Consider the following 14,772-nt stretch of genomic DNA (forward strand, 5'->3'; position numbering starts at 1 on the left):
AGGGAAGGAGGGAGGGAAGGAAGGAAGGAAGGAAGGAAGGAAGGAAATGAGTGAGAGGGAGGGGGAGGAAATGTGCATGAGGGAGGAAAGAAAAAAGAAAGGAAGGAGGGAGGGAGGGAGGGAAGGAAGAAAATGTGTGAGGGAGAGGGAGGGAAGGAAGGAAGGAAGAAAAGAGGGGGAGAGAAAGAAAAAAGAAAGAAAAAGAAAGAGAGAGAGAGAAAGAAAGAAAAAGAAGGAGAGAGAGAGAGAGAGGAGGGAGGGAAGAAGGAGCTAGGGGAAGGGGAAGAGAGGGAGGAAAAGAAGAGAAGAAGGAAAAAGAATAGAAGGAGAAAGTTGAACAAAATGAGAACCCCAACCCAAACACCAGCAGCGAGACAGAGAGAGAGAGGGGGGGAGGGAAGGAGGGAGGAAGAGAGAGGGAGGAAGAAAGAGGAGGGAGGGGGAGGGAGAGGGAGAGAGAGAGAGAGGGAGAGGGAGAGAGAGAGAAAGGAAGGAAGGAAGGAAGGAAGAGAGAAACCAAATAACAGGACATGGAAGGGTTAACACTCTCAACTTTAAGATACCAGGCTCAGGAAACCATCAGCCACAACCCCTTCCCCTCTTGCCCAAAGAGGTCTCGGGCTGTGTCAAAGAACCTGGACAGACCCGGTTAGACATTATGGACCAGACAAACTTGACCATCCAAATTGTGACTGCATTCTGTGGTTGCCCCCAAATTTCGAAGCCCTGGCTTTGATAGCCGAACATGATCCAGAAGGTAGAACAGGGACCTTGAAGGTCCACAAAACAAAGTTCTAGAGCTTAGCTGGGCCCATGACTCCCATCACCCAACGTCTTGCACTGGTGTCACATGGTTTATTTAAACCAGATCCAACGTGTCTTCCGGACTGGCCAAGGTCAGCTAGTCTTCGACGTACGACCACAATTGAGCCACCCATTTTTTTCTTTTGCCAAGTGAAACACCTCTGAAGTTAATTTTGGCCCACTTTACAGCCTTTCTCGCCACGGTTGTTATATGAATCATTGCCGTTGTTAAATGAGTCATATTGTCACTGGGTGAATCTGGTTTCCCCCTTGACTTTACTTTTCAGAAGGTCCCAAGAGGGGATCACGTGACCCCGGGACTCAGCAACCACAATAAATAGCAGCTCAGGGGAGAGAGGGAGGGGGAAAGTAAAGAAGGAAGAAAGGGAGGGAGGGAGGGAGGGAGGAGCTGGGGAGAGGGGAAAAGGAAGGAAGGAGAGGGAGGAGAAACACCTGAATTTTGATCACGTGACACCAGGGTTGCAGCAACAGTCATAAGCGTGAAAAAGTGTGAATACATAATTTTTTCAGTGCCGTTGTAACTTCAAACGGTCACTAAGCAAAGTTTTGTAAGTCAAGAACTACCTGAGGTAACTGTTGTGGTCCGTCAGCAGCCTACGGTGCTGCCTACGGAGTCGGACAGTGATGAGGCAGAGGTGAGGCCAGGGCCATCGGGGAGTGAGGTGCGGACTCCAGAGCCTCCAGAGCCTGACAGTAGTGAGGCAGAGGAATAGGAGGAGCCTGTTCCTAATGCATGCATGAGAAGAGCTGCCACAAGGCAAGAGCAGCTCAAGCAAAAAGGACAACTCAGGAGTAAGGCCAAGAGATGATTGGCCCCTCCCATAAGGCTTAATAACAGACCAGCATCGGTGTTTCAGCTTTGCCGGAAAACAACGTTGTAGCTGCGTCCTCTGCTTCGTGTTTTGGTGACTTCTGGACATTTATCAGGAAGGGATTTTGGCAGTTTGCCTAATTGGACTAAAGTTTGTGAGATAACTGAGGAATTTGTGTTGGGAGGCATTTGTTTTACTTTGAATTGAACGGTGCTGGGAATGAAGTCATTCCCAGCTGTTCGAATAAAGTTTATTTTATCACGGACTGAGTTTGTTGCTACCTACGTGGGTCTGGGCCACAACAGTAACTCTCCACTTCCAACAGTTCATTTGGTGACCATCCAACATTACAACGGCGCTGAAGAAAGTGACTTATGACCGTTTTTCACACTTACGACCGTGGTAGTGTTTCCCGCAATCATGTTGATCAACATTCAGACGCAATTATGACGCTCGCAGTGTCCCGGGGTCACGTTACGTGATCCCCTTTTGTGACCTTCTGGCAAGCAAAGTCAATGGGGAAGCCGGATTTGCTTAACAAGAATTTGACTCATTTAACCCCTGCAGTGATTCACTTGGTGACCGTGGCAAGGAAAGACGTAAAATGGAGCAAACGCTTCTTACTTAACAAACGCTTCCCTTGGCAATGGAAATGTTGGGCGCGATTCTGGTCGTACAGTACACCCTGTGTTTCGTTTGGTGCCATGCATAGTTACACCTCTTGTAAGCTGCTTCCAAAATTTACTTTCCAACTGTAGTTAAACAGGGCTGAAGTTCCCCAATTCAGTGACCAGGTGTGACCACGGCTCTTAACCCCTCCAGGCACCGTCATGTTCTGCACAGGTAACGCACCCACAAGTTCATTTGCACATTGAAAAGCACGACTTTTAAGCAGGTTCACAAGCGAGCAAAGAAATCAATGTATAGGGGAGCCATAAAAAACAACAACACATCAGCTCTTTCCTAAGTGTCTTTTCAACACCTGTTCATCCACAGTCGATAACCAGCTAAAACAGGATTTAATTTAAAGGTTTTGGTGATGTTTTAATAGGACAGCAATAGCCCCATAGCAGGGGTCTGCAAATTTGGCTCCTTTAAGACTTGTGGACTTTAACTCCCAGAGCCAGCTGAGGAACTCTGGGAGTTGAAGTCCACAAGTCTTAAAGGAGCCAAGTTTGCAGACCCCTGCCCCCATAAAGCAATTCTGGTACGATGCGCCTTTGAAAACAATAGGTTGCTTCTGGCATGAGCCTGGGATAACCCAGGTTGAATCTGCACACTGAATTCGGCCTTAGTTCCTGTTCCTCTTGTCTCGCCATTTAATATCAAGGGATTTGCAAATTTACCATATTTTTCAGAGTATAAGACACACTACATATAATTAATATAGGGTCGGGTCTGCCCAGTTACCATTTTAGAATGGTGGGGAGGGAGAAAAGAGGAGAGAGTAGGAGGTAGGAAAGAGGAGGAGAGGAAGGAAGAGGGGTAGAAGAGGGAGAAGGAAGGTGGAGGGTGGAGGGAGGAGAGGATGTAGATAAGAGAAGGAGAGGAAGGTCTGGAAAGTAAAAGAAGGTAGAAGAGGGAAGAGTGTTAAAAAGGGGTAGTGGTGACTGGGCAAGCCGACTAATTGTATATAACTGTACATTGGATGAGCTGTTTGATATGATTGTAAAAATAAAACTTTTTTATGAAAAAAAAAAAAAGACACACTCCCTTTCCCCTAAAAGGGGGTGAAAATTTCGGTGCATCTTATAGACCGAATATGGGCCTATTTTTGGCCTCCCGAACCTTCCGTGCATCTGTTTTCGCCTTCCCTGGCCCCCAGAAGCACACTCCGGGCCAAAAACGGGTTTGTTTTTGGTGAAAACGGGACGCGCGGAGGCCAAATTTTTTTTTTCTTTTTTTTTTGTTCTCTAAATCTAGGTGCATCTTAAAATCTGAAAAATACCAGTATATTAAGATTGTGGCATGTGTGCATTGCAAAAGAGTTAAATGGAACATGGAATCGACCTGCCCCTAAATAGCACCAATGATTCAGGAATCCTATTCAGAAGAAACTTTCCAGATTTTGAGTTGGTTCCAGGAAAGAAACTTTAGGTGCCTTGGCTCACCTTGGGAAGGCCTTAAGATGCATTATTGTGCTTAAAAGGCTAATGATGTGAAAACAGGGTGTGTGTGAAATCTCAAACATCTGCAACACAATGCTTGCAATCTACAAGGAAGCCTAGCTGCCTACATCCTCTCTTCATGGCTGTAGAATGCTATAGCTCATTCGGAGTTACTCAGCCTTGGCCATTCTATGATGTGTGTCAGCCCTAGAGGCCATTTTTTTCTTTGGATCTTCAGCGCTGCCACACTTAGTGTTGTGGGAAACTGGTAGGGGGGAATTGCATGCAGTTGGAGGGATATCTAGCCATAATAACATTCTTTTCTCTGGGTGTCAAGAACATTCTGCCCTGCACCTGAAGTGGTGTGACTGGGAGGCATCTCCAGTTGGGATGGTGCATTGATTGGACCACGTGATGGACCTGTGGGTGCAGGAGGAAGGGACTTGGACTTTCTTTTGGGTGGAGAAAACCTGGAAGCTTTCAGATTCGGGTTTTCCCAGATGTGCAAGATGACATCTCTCATAAAATGGAACTTTGAGGAACTTCTAGCCTTGGAGTCTTCTTTCGTTGGGGGTGTTCCTTGGAACCCTGACAATGTGTGGACTTCAGCTCCCAGAATTCCACACCCAGCAAGGCTGGCTGAATTCTAGGAGTCGAAGTCCATGCAGAATAGCCAAATTTGAGAAACGCCGGTCTAATGCTTTCCATTCTAATCATCTGGAATTGAGTACAGTAAGAAGAACTGATCTAGCTACCGAAACACAAGAGCAATAGAAGAGAATATTTGTAGCTCAGTTCTGAATTGTGGGGTCTTTGGTGATCTCAGAGGGTGGTGGCTTTTTTCTTGCAGACATTACATGACCAAACTAAAGACACATCATCAGTGCCTTAACTTGACAATGAAAACCGTCAAGCTCAGTGGGCACCAAGAACCTCAAAGGTGATCATTCTTTTGCTCTAAATGTCATCCTCTATGAAACCAGAAACGGTGTTCTGGCCAACTTTGATTGTCAGTTGGGCATCTTTCGAAAGGAGAGTCATGATTACGTTGGAAGATCTCAAACTTGGACTGATTGCAGATCTCCCCATGATGTCTAAGAGCACAAGCCAAGGCTTCCTCAGAAACAAGAGTGAAAGTAGACCTCTTCATTCTAGTTCCTCTAATAGTGAAATGGAAAGATACCATTATCCTTCACTTTAGATGTGGGCAACTCATCACCATATCTTCATCCAGAGACACATCATTGTCCCTGTCTCATATATTCTTGATGCTCAGTTCAGTTCAAGAGCCCAAAGGTGCTTTTGAAAAAGAGGCAGCTAGACTTTCTGGTTTTTCTTTGAAGACGTTTTGCTTCTCATCCAAGAAGTTTCTTTAGCTCTGACTGGATGGTGGGGGATGGAAGGATTTATACTCCTTGCAGACAGCTGGTCATCTGCATCCTTTTAGAGGGTCATTGAGGCCACTTGGAGGTTTATCTGTGTCCTTAGGATCATCTGAGTAGAGAAAATGATTTTGGAGCCTTCTTGGAACTACTGAAGGACCGTGTTGTAGAAAGGAGACAGGTGATGCTGTATCTATCCCCTCTGTTGAGAGAGGGCTATTCAGTTTTGACATAGATGGCCTCTTTGGTCCCTCTTTCAAACTGTTGTGTCTCGTCCGATCTCACCACAGCCGGGGCCTTCTTATCTGCTTCCAAACACGGAGGAATGTCCTAGTATGCCTCCCGGCCCCAGCCCTGGCTCCATGCCCAGACAGGCTGAAGAGGAGGAAGTATCTCCAGCCCCCAGCTCTGGCTCCACGCCCAGGCAAACGGAGCAACTAGACCCCTCCCCCTCCCCCACAGCATGTGAGCCTGAGGGAGGTCAATTGACAACAGCTGCAGACTGGAGTGACTCTCGCGTCAGAAGACTTGATAGACGGAGGCAACAGAAGGAAGGGAGGGGCAGGCCTGGATAAGTGCTGAGTCAAAGAGCCACACCCCATGGCCTATATAAAGGACCTGCTTTCTGGCATTCTCTGAGTCAGGCAAAATCTAAACATATCTTGTATGTATGGATCACACATGGCTCACTGCATTATACTGCGTATACTGTATTGCTCAGTTTGTGTCTGGGGGTTTTCTCCTTGGGGTGGACAAGGTCGGGGTGGGCAAACAAATCCTTCCATTCTCCACCATCCAGTCAGAGCTGAGGAAGCTTCTTGGATGAAAAGCAGGGGTGAAATCCAGAAGGTTCTGGAGAACCGTAGCGGGAATTTTGAGCAGTTCAGAGAACCGGTAACGGAAATTTTGAGTAGTTTGGAGAACTGGCAAATACGACCTCTGGCTGGCTCCAGGAGTGGGGAGGGAATGGGGATTTTGCAGTATCTTTCCCCTGCCACACCCACCAAGCCACGCCCACAGAACCGGTAGTAAAAAAAAAATTGGATCTCACCACTGATGAGAAGCGAAATGTCTTCAAAGAAAAACCAGAAAGTCCACTTGCCACTTGAAAAAAACACCTTTGGGACAACCATGACCTGGATGACTGAGAATCTCTGTAGACATACAGTATAAGTATACAATAAGTATATTGTCTTGCATTTATGCCTTTTTAACAAATCCTTCCATGCCACAAGTCAAAAGAAGATGCTCAGAGGTCTGGTTTCCGCTTTTCTTTTTCCCAAACAGCCATTTCTCTCTTGCCATAACATTCCTGCCTGGTTATCGACAGTGACTTTGCAAGATATCTACATTAAATATATACTTTTTGATGGTTTTCTTAGAGGAAGGATTGATAGAACGCCTACCCTGCCCGTTCCTTCAGTTTCTTATCTGTTATTCCATCTTTGGATACAAGTTTGTTAAACACCAGAATGCCAATAACCATGTTTACCTGTTGGAAGAGAAACAACAGAAAGGTTGACTTGGAAACCTGGTCAGGTTTGATGCATAAAGTCCTCCAGATCTTCCCCAGCTCCTTAGCCTAACACTGCTGGAGAAGGCATTTGAGTCCCAGCTGGTCAGGGAACTTGAACCATTTTTGAATCTCAGCAACATTTCATATGAGGAATGTTTGGTGTATGAGACAACAAACATCAGAGGCCAACCAATATATATATATATTTTCCAGGAGAGTTCCAAAGAATACTAATTGGCAGATAAACACTGTCTGTTTGTAATTTGTGTGTGTGTTTGTAGGAGTTGTGTATTTCTTTGGGTAAAGGGAGACTTTTTGCATTTGGCTAACTTGTCCTGGAACATGGATGTCCAAGCTTGGCAACTTAAAGACTTGTGGACTTCAACTCCCAGAATTCCCCAGCTGGTCAATATGCAGATTATAACCAAGTATAGCAAGGAGACCTCTGTAACTTGCTCATATTACCAAATAAAGATCCCAAACCATCTCATATCAAAATGGAGATGGCCTCTTCACTGGGCTCAGATGCTGAACCTGGCCAGCTGATGTCCTAGCTAGCAGATGCCTTCACCCAAGATGCAAAGTTGGTTTAATTTTGACCTTGGTTAGTTTAGGGTGCAGTCGCAGTTCGCTGGAGTATTTTAGGGATGGGGGCTCATGCTAAAACAAAGAAAACAGGTTGGTAATATGAACAAGCTACAGTGGTCTCCTTGCGATACTTGAATTATAATCAGGGCTGGGATTCAGCCAGTTCCAACCGGTTTAGGGGAACTGGATGTTAATTTTAATCAAGGAAGCCTATGGAGCCTGGGGAGGGCAAAAAACAGGCCTACTGGAAGAGCCGGAAGTCCGAAAATGGGCCTGTTTCCAGCCTCTGGAGGGTCTGGAGCCCGAGGAGGCCCATTTTCACCCTCCCAAAGGCTCGAGGAAAGCCTCTGGAGTTTGGGGAGGGCAAAAACAACCCTCCATGGTTTAGGAGGCTGAGTAGACCACACCCACCAAGCCACGCCCACAGAACCGGTAGTAAAAAAAAAATTGGATTTCACCACTGATGAGAAGCAAAATGTCTTCAAAGAAAAACCAGAAAGTCCACTTGCCACTTGAAAAAAAGCACCTTTAGGACAACCATGACCTGGATGACTGAGAATCTCCGTAGACATACAGTATAAGAGGTTTGTGTTGCATTTATGCCTTTTTAAGAAATCCTTCCATGCCACAAGTCAAAAGAAAATGCTCAGAGATCTGGTTTCAGCTTTTCTTTTTCCAAAACAACCATTTCTCTCTTGCCATAACATTCCTGCCTGGTTATCGACAGTGACTTTGCAAGATATCTACATTAAATATATACTTTTTGATGGTTTTCTTAGAGGAAGGATTGATAGAACGCCTACCCTGCCCGTTCCTTCAGTTTCTTATCTGTTATTCCATCTTTGGATACAAGTTTGTTAAACACCAGAATGCCAATAACCATGTTTACCTGTTGGAAGAGAAACAACAGAAAGGTTGACTTGGAAACCTGGTCACGTTTGATGCATAAAGTCCTCCAGATCTTACCCAGCTCCTTAGCCTAACACTGCTGATGAAGAAGACATCTGAGTCCCAGCTGGTCAGAGAACCTGAACCATTTTTGAATCTCAGCATCATTTCATATGAGGAATGTTTGGTGTCTGAGACAACAAACACCAGAGGCCAACCAATATATATTTTTTTTCCAGGAGAGTTCCAAAGAATACTAATTGGCAGATAAACACTGTCTATTTGTAATTTGTGTGTGTGTTTGTAGGAGTTGTGTATTTCTTTGGGTAAAGGGAGACTTTTTGCATCTGGCTAACTTGTCCTGGAACATGGATGTCCAAGCTTGGCAACTTGAAGACTTGTGGACTTCAACTCCCAGAATTCCCCAGCCGGTCAATATGCAGATTATAACCAAGTATAGCAAGGAGACCTCTGTAACTTGCTCATATTACCAAATAAAGATCCCAAACCATCTCATATCAAAATGGAGATGGCCTCTTCACTGGGCTCAGATGCTGAACCTGGCCAGCTGATGTCCTAGCTAGCAGATGCCTTCACCCAAGATGCAAAGTTGGTTTAATTTTGATCTTGGTTAGTTTAGGGTGCAGTCGCAGTTCGTTGGAGTATTTTAGGGATGGGAGCTCATGCTAAAACAAAGAAAACAGGTTGGTAATATGAACAAGCTACAGTGGTCTCCTTGCGATACTTGATTATAATCAGGGCTGGGATTCAGCCAGTTTCAACCGGTTTAGGCGAACCGGATGTTAATTTTAATCAAGGAAGCCTATGGAGCCTGGGGAGGGCAAAAAACAGGCCTACTGGAAGAGCCGGAAGTCCGAAAATGGGCCTGTTTCCAGCCTCTGGAGGGTCTGGAGCCCGAGGAGGCCCATTTTCACCCTCCCAAAGGCTCGAGGAAAGCCTCTGGAGTTTGGGGAGGGCAAAAACAACCCTCCATGGTTTAGGAGGCTGAGTAGACCACACCCACCATGGCCGCATGCCCCAGCAACCAGGCAGAGAACTGGTTGCTAAAATTTCTGAATCCCACCCCTGGTTATAATCTGCATATTTACTGGCTGGGGAATTCTGGGAGTTGAAGTGAGCCACAGTGGCGCATTGGTTAGAGTGCAGTACTGCAGGCTACTGCTGCTGAGTGCCGGCTGCCTGCAATTTGGCAGTTCGAATCTCAGCAGGCTCAAGGTTGATTCAGCCTTCCGTCCTTCTGAGGTCGATAAAATGAGGGCCCAGATTGTTGGGGGCAAATATGCTGACTCTGTAAACCGCTTAGAGAGGGCTGGAAAGCAGTATATAAGTCTAAATGCTATTGCTAAGTCTTAAAATTACCACAGTTTGGAGCCCTCTTCCTTAGAAAGAACCACTCCAAGCATATTGCTCAGAAAAAGTCCTCAGAGAATTCTTGATAGCTTTTATGTTATTTACATTCATTTATCTTATTAGTTGTACAATAGCTGGAACCCTTCCAGCTTGGCCTCTTTCTAGCTTCACACAGAAGACGTGTTAGACCCATGACCAAAGTCTAGCAAGGGAAATAAAATTACAGCTCATTTCTTCTCTTGCATTCCAAGGGAAATCATTTCCCCATAATCTAGGCCTTCCATTTATACCCCCTGCTTAATTTTCACAACCGATGTTTTCCCTCGCTTTAGCAGTTAAAGGTATATTGCCACCGACCCTGGAGGCTCTCTTTAATTAACATAAGCAATAGCGTTCAGGACCGCTCTCTTCTGCGATTCCTTTAAAGGGATCAATTAAACTTTGTCCTAGTTTTATTTAATTTTATGCAAAATGATGGATTGCTGAAAATCACGGTTGGTGATGCCTATTGCTCCTTTCAACCCTCTTTATTTTTTTATTTTTTTAAATAAAAATAAGCCCCCATGGTTAATACTTGGCATTAAGCTAGAGATATGGTACAATCTGATTTTGTGGTTGAAAAGGGATGGGCTTAATGACGAATTTCTTGATTACCCCCAAAACACGTATCCATCATTCTAAATTCTAAAAAAAAATCACATTAATAAAAATGTATTCCTTCTCATCATAAGATTGCTGAGATTTAAAAAGGTTTTGCTTCTACCAGGTGAATTCAGAGAACAGAATAACAGAGTTGGAAGGGACCATGGAGGTCTTCTAGACCAACCTCCCTGCTCAAGCAGGAGACCTTATCCCATCCCAGATGAACGTCTAATCTCTTTTTGAAAACCTCCAGGGATGGAGCGCCCACGGCTTCTGAAGGTGAGCCATTCCACTGATTTATTTTCCTCACTGTCAGGAAATTTCTCCTTAATTCTAGATGAGATATCTCCTTGACAACATTGTCCTTGGTTCGGATTGTAGGTTGACCCCCCTCTTCTCTGTGAAAACTCTTTAAACATTGGAAGTCTGCTATCATGACATTCCTAGTCCTTTTCTTTGTTAGAGTAGACATTCCCAATTCCAGCAACTGTTCACTGGATGGTTTAGCCTCCAGTCCCCTAATCATCTTCGTTGCTCTTCTCTGCTCTCTTTCTGTTCTTAACCCACCCAACTTAAAAGAAAAAACAAAACAAAACATCAAAGTTTTCAAATTTACCCATGGCATTTCCTGTTCTGCATTAATCCAGAATTTTAAAAATTACCTTAGTTTAATCTCAGGGGCTGCCACAAAGAAGAGGGAGTCAAGCTATTCTCCAAAGCACCTGAGGGCAGGACAAGAAGCAATGGGTGGAAACTAACCAAGGACAGAAGCAACTTAGAACTAAGGAGAAATTTCCAGTCAGAACAATTAATCAGTGGAATAACTTGCCTCCAGAAGTTGTGAATGCTCCAACAGTGGAAGTTTTGAAGAAGATGTTAGATAACCATTTGTCTGAAGTGGTGAAGGGTTTCCTGCCTAAGCAGGGGGTGGGACTAGAAGACCTCCAAGGTCCCTTCCAATTCTGTTATTCTGTTCTGTTCTGTTCTGTTTTGTTCTACTCTACTCTACGTTACTCTATGCTACTCAATTCAATTCTATTCTACATTTTATTTTATTCTATTCTACTCTATTCTATTCAACTCTATTTTATTCGACTCTATTCTACATTCTATTCTATTCTATTCTATTCTATTCTATTCTATTCTATTCTATTCTATTCTATTCTATTCTATTCTATTCCATTCCATTCCATTCCATTCCATTCTATTCATCTTGAGAGGAAAGCAAAGATCCTAGAGCATGGGCTTTGTAACTTTTTCAGGAATGTGCAAGACATAGATAAGACAGAAGGTAAATATTCAGAAGGGGGGGATGTCATATACCAAAACCACAGCAGCCGCCGGTCCCACGAAGGCGTAGAGCAGGCCTCCCTCCAAAGATAGCCAACAGCTGGGCAAGGAAGAAGAAGAAAAGGAGCATTTAGTACATGCAAAGAAAAACGTTGGAATTCATGAGTTTTTCTCCCAGGATGCAACGTGGAGAAGATTGGCTAGAAAAGAAGTTATTATTTCTCAATGGCAATGGCTACCCGTTATCAAATCTGAATTTACTCCTATTGATGGACAGAAAGGGAAAGGAGGAATTGCTTACTCACTAGTTCCCGGTGCCATAGCCCTTGGCTTTAGTAAATCCCACAGAGATTGCAACCACCAAGGCAGGGAGACCTAAAAGAGAATCAGTTGAAAAGTCATGAGACACGATTAAAAAAAAAAAATAGTTGCACCAAGATTTGTTAAAGCAGAAAATAATTTTCCTTGAGAACAACAGTTAAGTGCAGTAATAGACCTTATCAGTTCCTTGAGATAATTGCCAGGCCGGGAGCTCCCAGCTGCAAAGCTGAAAATTAATTTCTGGCAAGCAGTCGCTGAGGCACGAAACACGATGAGCAAAATCTTCAGAAATACGAACGGTTGTCTCCTACAACCACCACTCCCCTTTCCTTCTATATATTCCCCAGCCAGGGAGGGGCCATTCAACATCCACGTGTGCCTTGCTTCCCAAGTCAACTCCTTGTCCTCCGTTGTTCTCCTCTCTTAATAGCTCTGCGCATACGTGCATCTGGAACAGACCCCAGCTGGTCTTCCTCCCCACTTATCTCAGCTTCCGAAGGCAGCTGCCTCTCCAGTGGCTGGGAAATGTCGGACGGCCCTGGCTCTATCTCTGCGTCCGACGCAGAGCATCCATCCGAGTCTTCCCCAGACTCCAGCACTGGCCCAAGTTCCTCCCCAACCTCCTCATCGGCCGAGTCTCCCACCAACCCCACTGGCAGCTGGTGGGCTACAACAGTTACAACTGATATTGCCTAAAATTTATTTTGCTAAGCAAAACATTTGTTAAGTGAGTTTTGCCCCATTTTATGACCTTTCTTGCCACAGCTGTTAAGTGAATCAGCGTCGTTGTTAAGTCAGTAACCCGGTTGTTAAGGGAATCTGGCTTCCCCATTGAGTTTGCTCCTCAGAGTGTTGCAAAAGAGGATCATGTGACCCGCGGGACAGTGCGACCGTCATAAATATGAGTCAGTTGCCAAACATCTAAATTTTTATCATGTGACTCCTGGGGATGCTACACATTTACGGTCGTAAGTGTGAAAAATGGTCACAAGTCAACTTTTTTTAGTGCTCTTATAGCTTCGAACAGTCACTAAATGAATTGTTGTAAGTCAAGGTCTACCAGTATTTTATTTTATTTTATTTTATTTTATTTTATTTTATTTTATTTTATTATTTTATTTTATTTTATTATTATATTTTATGTTTTATTTTATTTCATTTCACTGTACTTTATTTTATTTTATAATTTTTTCACTTCATTTCACTTCATTTTATTATTTTACTTCATTTTATGATTTTATTTTATTTTTATTTCACTTCGTATTTTATTACTTTATTTTATTTTATTATTTTTCATTTCATTTCATTTCACTTTATTTTATTTTTATTTCACTTCCATATTTTATTTTGTTTTATTTTATTTTTTTAAAATTTTAATTTAATTTTATTTTTAAAATGTATTTGCCACCCGTCTCGTATCCAATGACTCTAGGCAGCTTACAACATAAGAAAAAAAAACATTGAAAAACGTTAAAAAACACAACAGCAGTTACAAAACATGAACAGATGTTAGGATTATGAACTGTGAAATTTTCAGTCAACACAGCACTGATTCGCACTGTTTGGAGATTGCAGGAATTATAATTATTTTGAGAATAGTTTTTTTGTGCCGAATTGGGAAAGCTGCCTTAAATGACAAACGCATAAGGCTTCCCACTATAATTAGTTAATTCCTATAGCAATCAGCTTTGAGATAATCCAAATAATTTACAGAGGAAATGGAGTGAAAAAAGGGCTTGAGACTTTAGGTTTATGTGACTCTTTTTAACCATCCTGAGGATACTGTGGGACATATCCATGGAGAGTTTTTTTAGTTATAGTGTCTTTGATGCTCTCTGAGCTTAACATAACATAACATCAGAGTTGGAAGGGACCTTGGAGGCCTTCTAGTCCAACCCCCTGCCCAGGCAGGAAACCCTACACCATCTCAGTCAGATGGTTATCCAACATTTTCTTAAAAATTTCCAGTGTTGGAGCATTCACAACTTCTGAAGGCAAGTCGTTCCACTTATTAATTGTTCTAACTGTCAGGAAATTTCTCCTTAGTTCTAAGTTGCTTCTTTCTTTGATCAGTTTCCACCCATTGCTTCTTGTTCTACCCTCAGGTGCTTTGGAGAACAGCCCGACTCCCTCTTCTTTGTGGCAGCCCCTGAGATATTGGAACACTGCTATCATGTCTCCCCTAGTCCTTCTTTTTATTAAACTAGACATACCCAGTTCCTGCAACCGTTCTTCATATGTTTTAGCCTCCAGTCCCCTAATCATCTTTGTTGCTCTTCTCTGCACTCTTTCTAGAGTCTCAACATCTTTTTTACATCGTGGCGACCAAAACTGGATGCAATATTCCAAGTGTGGCCTTACCAAGGCATTATAAAGTGGCACTAACACTTCACGTGAGCTTGGTTGTTTGCTTGCAGGCATTTCATTACCCACCTATGTAATAGCATCAGTGTTGGTGTGTATGGTGTTTGTTCTGTGTTTATATACACTAGTTTGTCCTGCCAGCAGGAAGATTTGTAGAAGTATGGTTTTCTCCTTGATAGGCTCTTAATTAGGGGATTTTTTTCTTCTTCATTTTTTGTCTGGGGCTAATCCCTGCTTATCTGGATGTTAGCTGCTGGAGATAATGTGTTCTTGTTGTTTGCCTCCTTCTTGGGTTTTTTTTACTGTCTCCTTTGAACGGTGTGTAAAAGTGGTTTATCTCTATGTGTCTACTGATGGCTGATTTGTCTGCGTGCCAAACTTCAGGAATTCCCTAATATTTTTTGGACTTGGTTTGGCTTAGGATTCTCACAAGTTTCAAGTTGAAACGATGCTTGGAAGCTTTCAATTTTTTTTGCAAAACTAGAAAGAGCCAGAATTAGCAAAAGCACCCACGACAGCAGTACTACACAACCTAAACCCTAAGGTTGAAACACCCAGACTTCAAGCAAACAACCAAGCTCACAGACCACCAAGGACCCCACAGTCCTCCTCTTCCTCCTCCTCTTTACAAACCCCACTCCCTAGCACTGATAATGTTATCTAGT

The 14,772-nt window shown here is 43.4% G+C and overlaps 1 protein-coding gene across 1 annotated transcript in view; it reads right to left on the reverse strand.

Annotated features, from left to right (window-relative positions):
* Window positions 1–14,772, reverse strand: part of ADGRB1 (adhesion G protein-coupled receptor B1) — a 341,354-nt gene that overhangs the window by 43,412 nt on the left and 283,170 nt on the right. The window contains exons 22-24 of the mRNA XM_058174889.1: window positions 11,728–11,797; window positions 11,456–11,522; window positions 8,035–8,120 (exon numbers count right to left, since the gene is read on the reverse strand). Coding sequence (XP_058030872.1) covers window positions 8,035–8,120; window positions 11,456–11,522; window positions 11,728–11,797 — 223 coding nt within the window. The remainder of the gene's footprint in view (window positions 1–8,034; window positions 8,121–11,455; window positions 11,523–11,727; window positions 11,798–14,772) is intronic.

This window comes from Ahaetulla prasina, chromosome 3 (genome assembly GCF_028640845.1).
Source record: "Ahaetulla prasina isolate Xishuangbanna chromosome 3, ASM2864084v1, whole genome shotgun sequence".
NCBI lineage: Eukaryota > Metazoa > Chordata > Lepidosauria > Squamata > Colubridae > Ahaetulla > Ahaetulla prasina.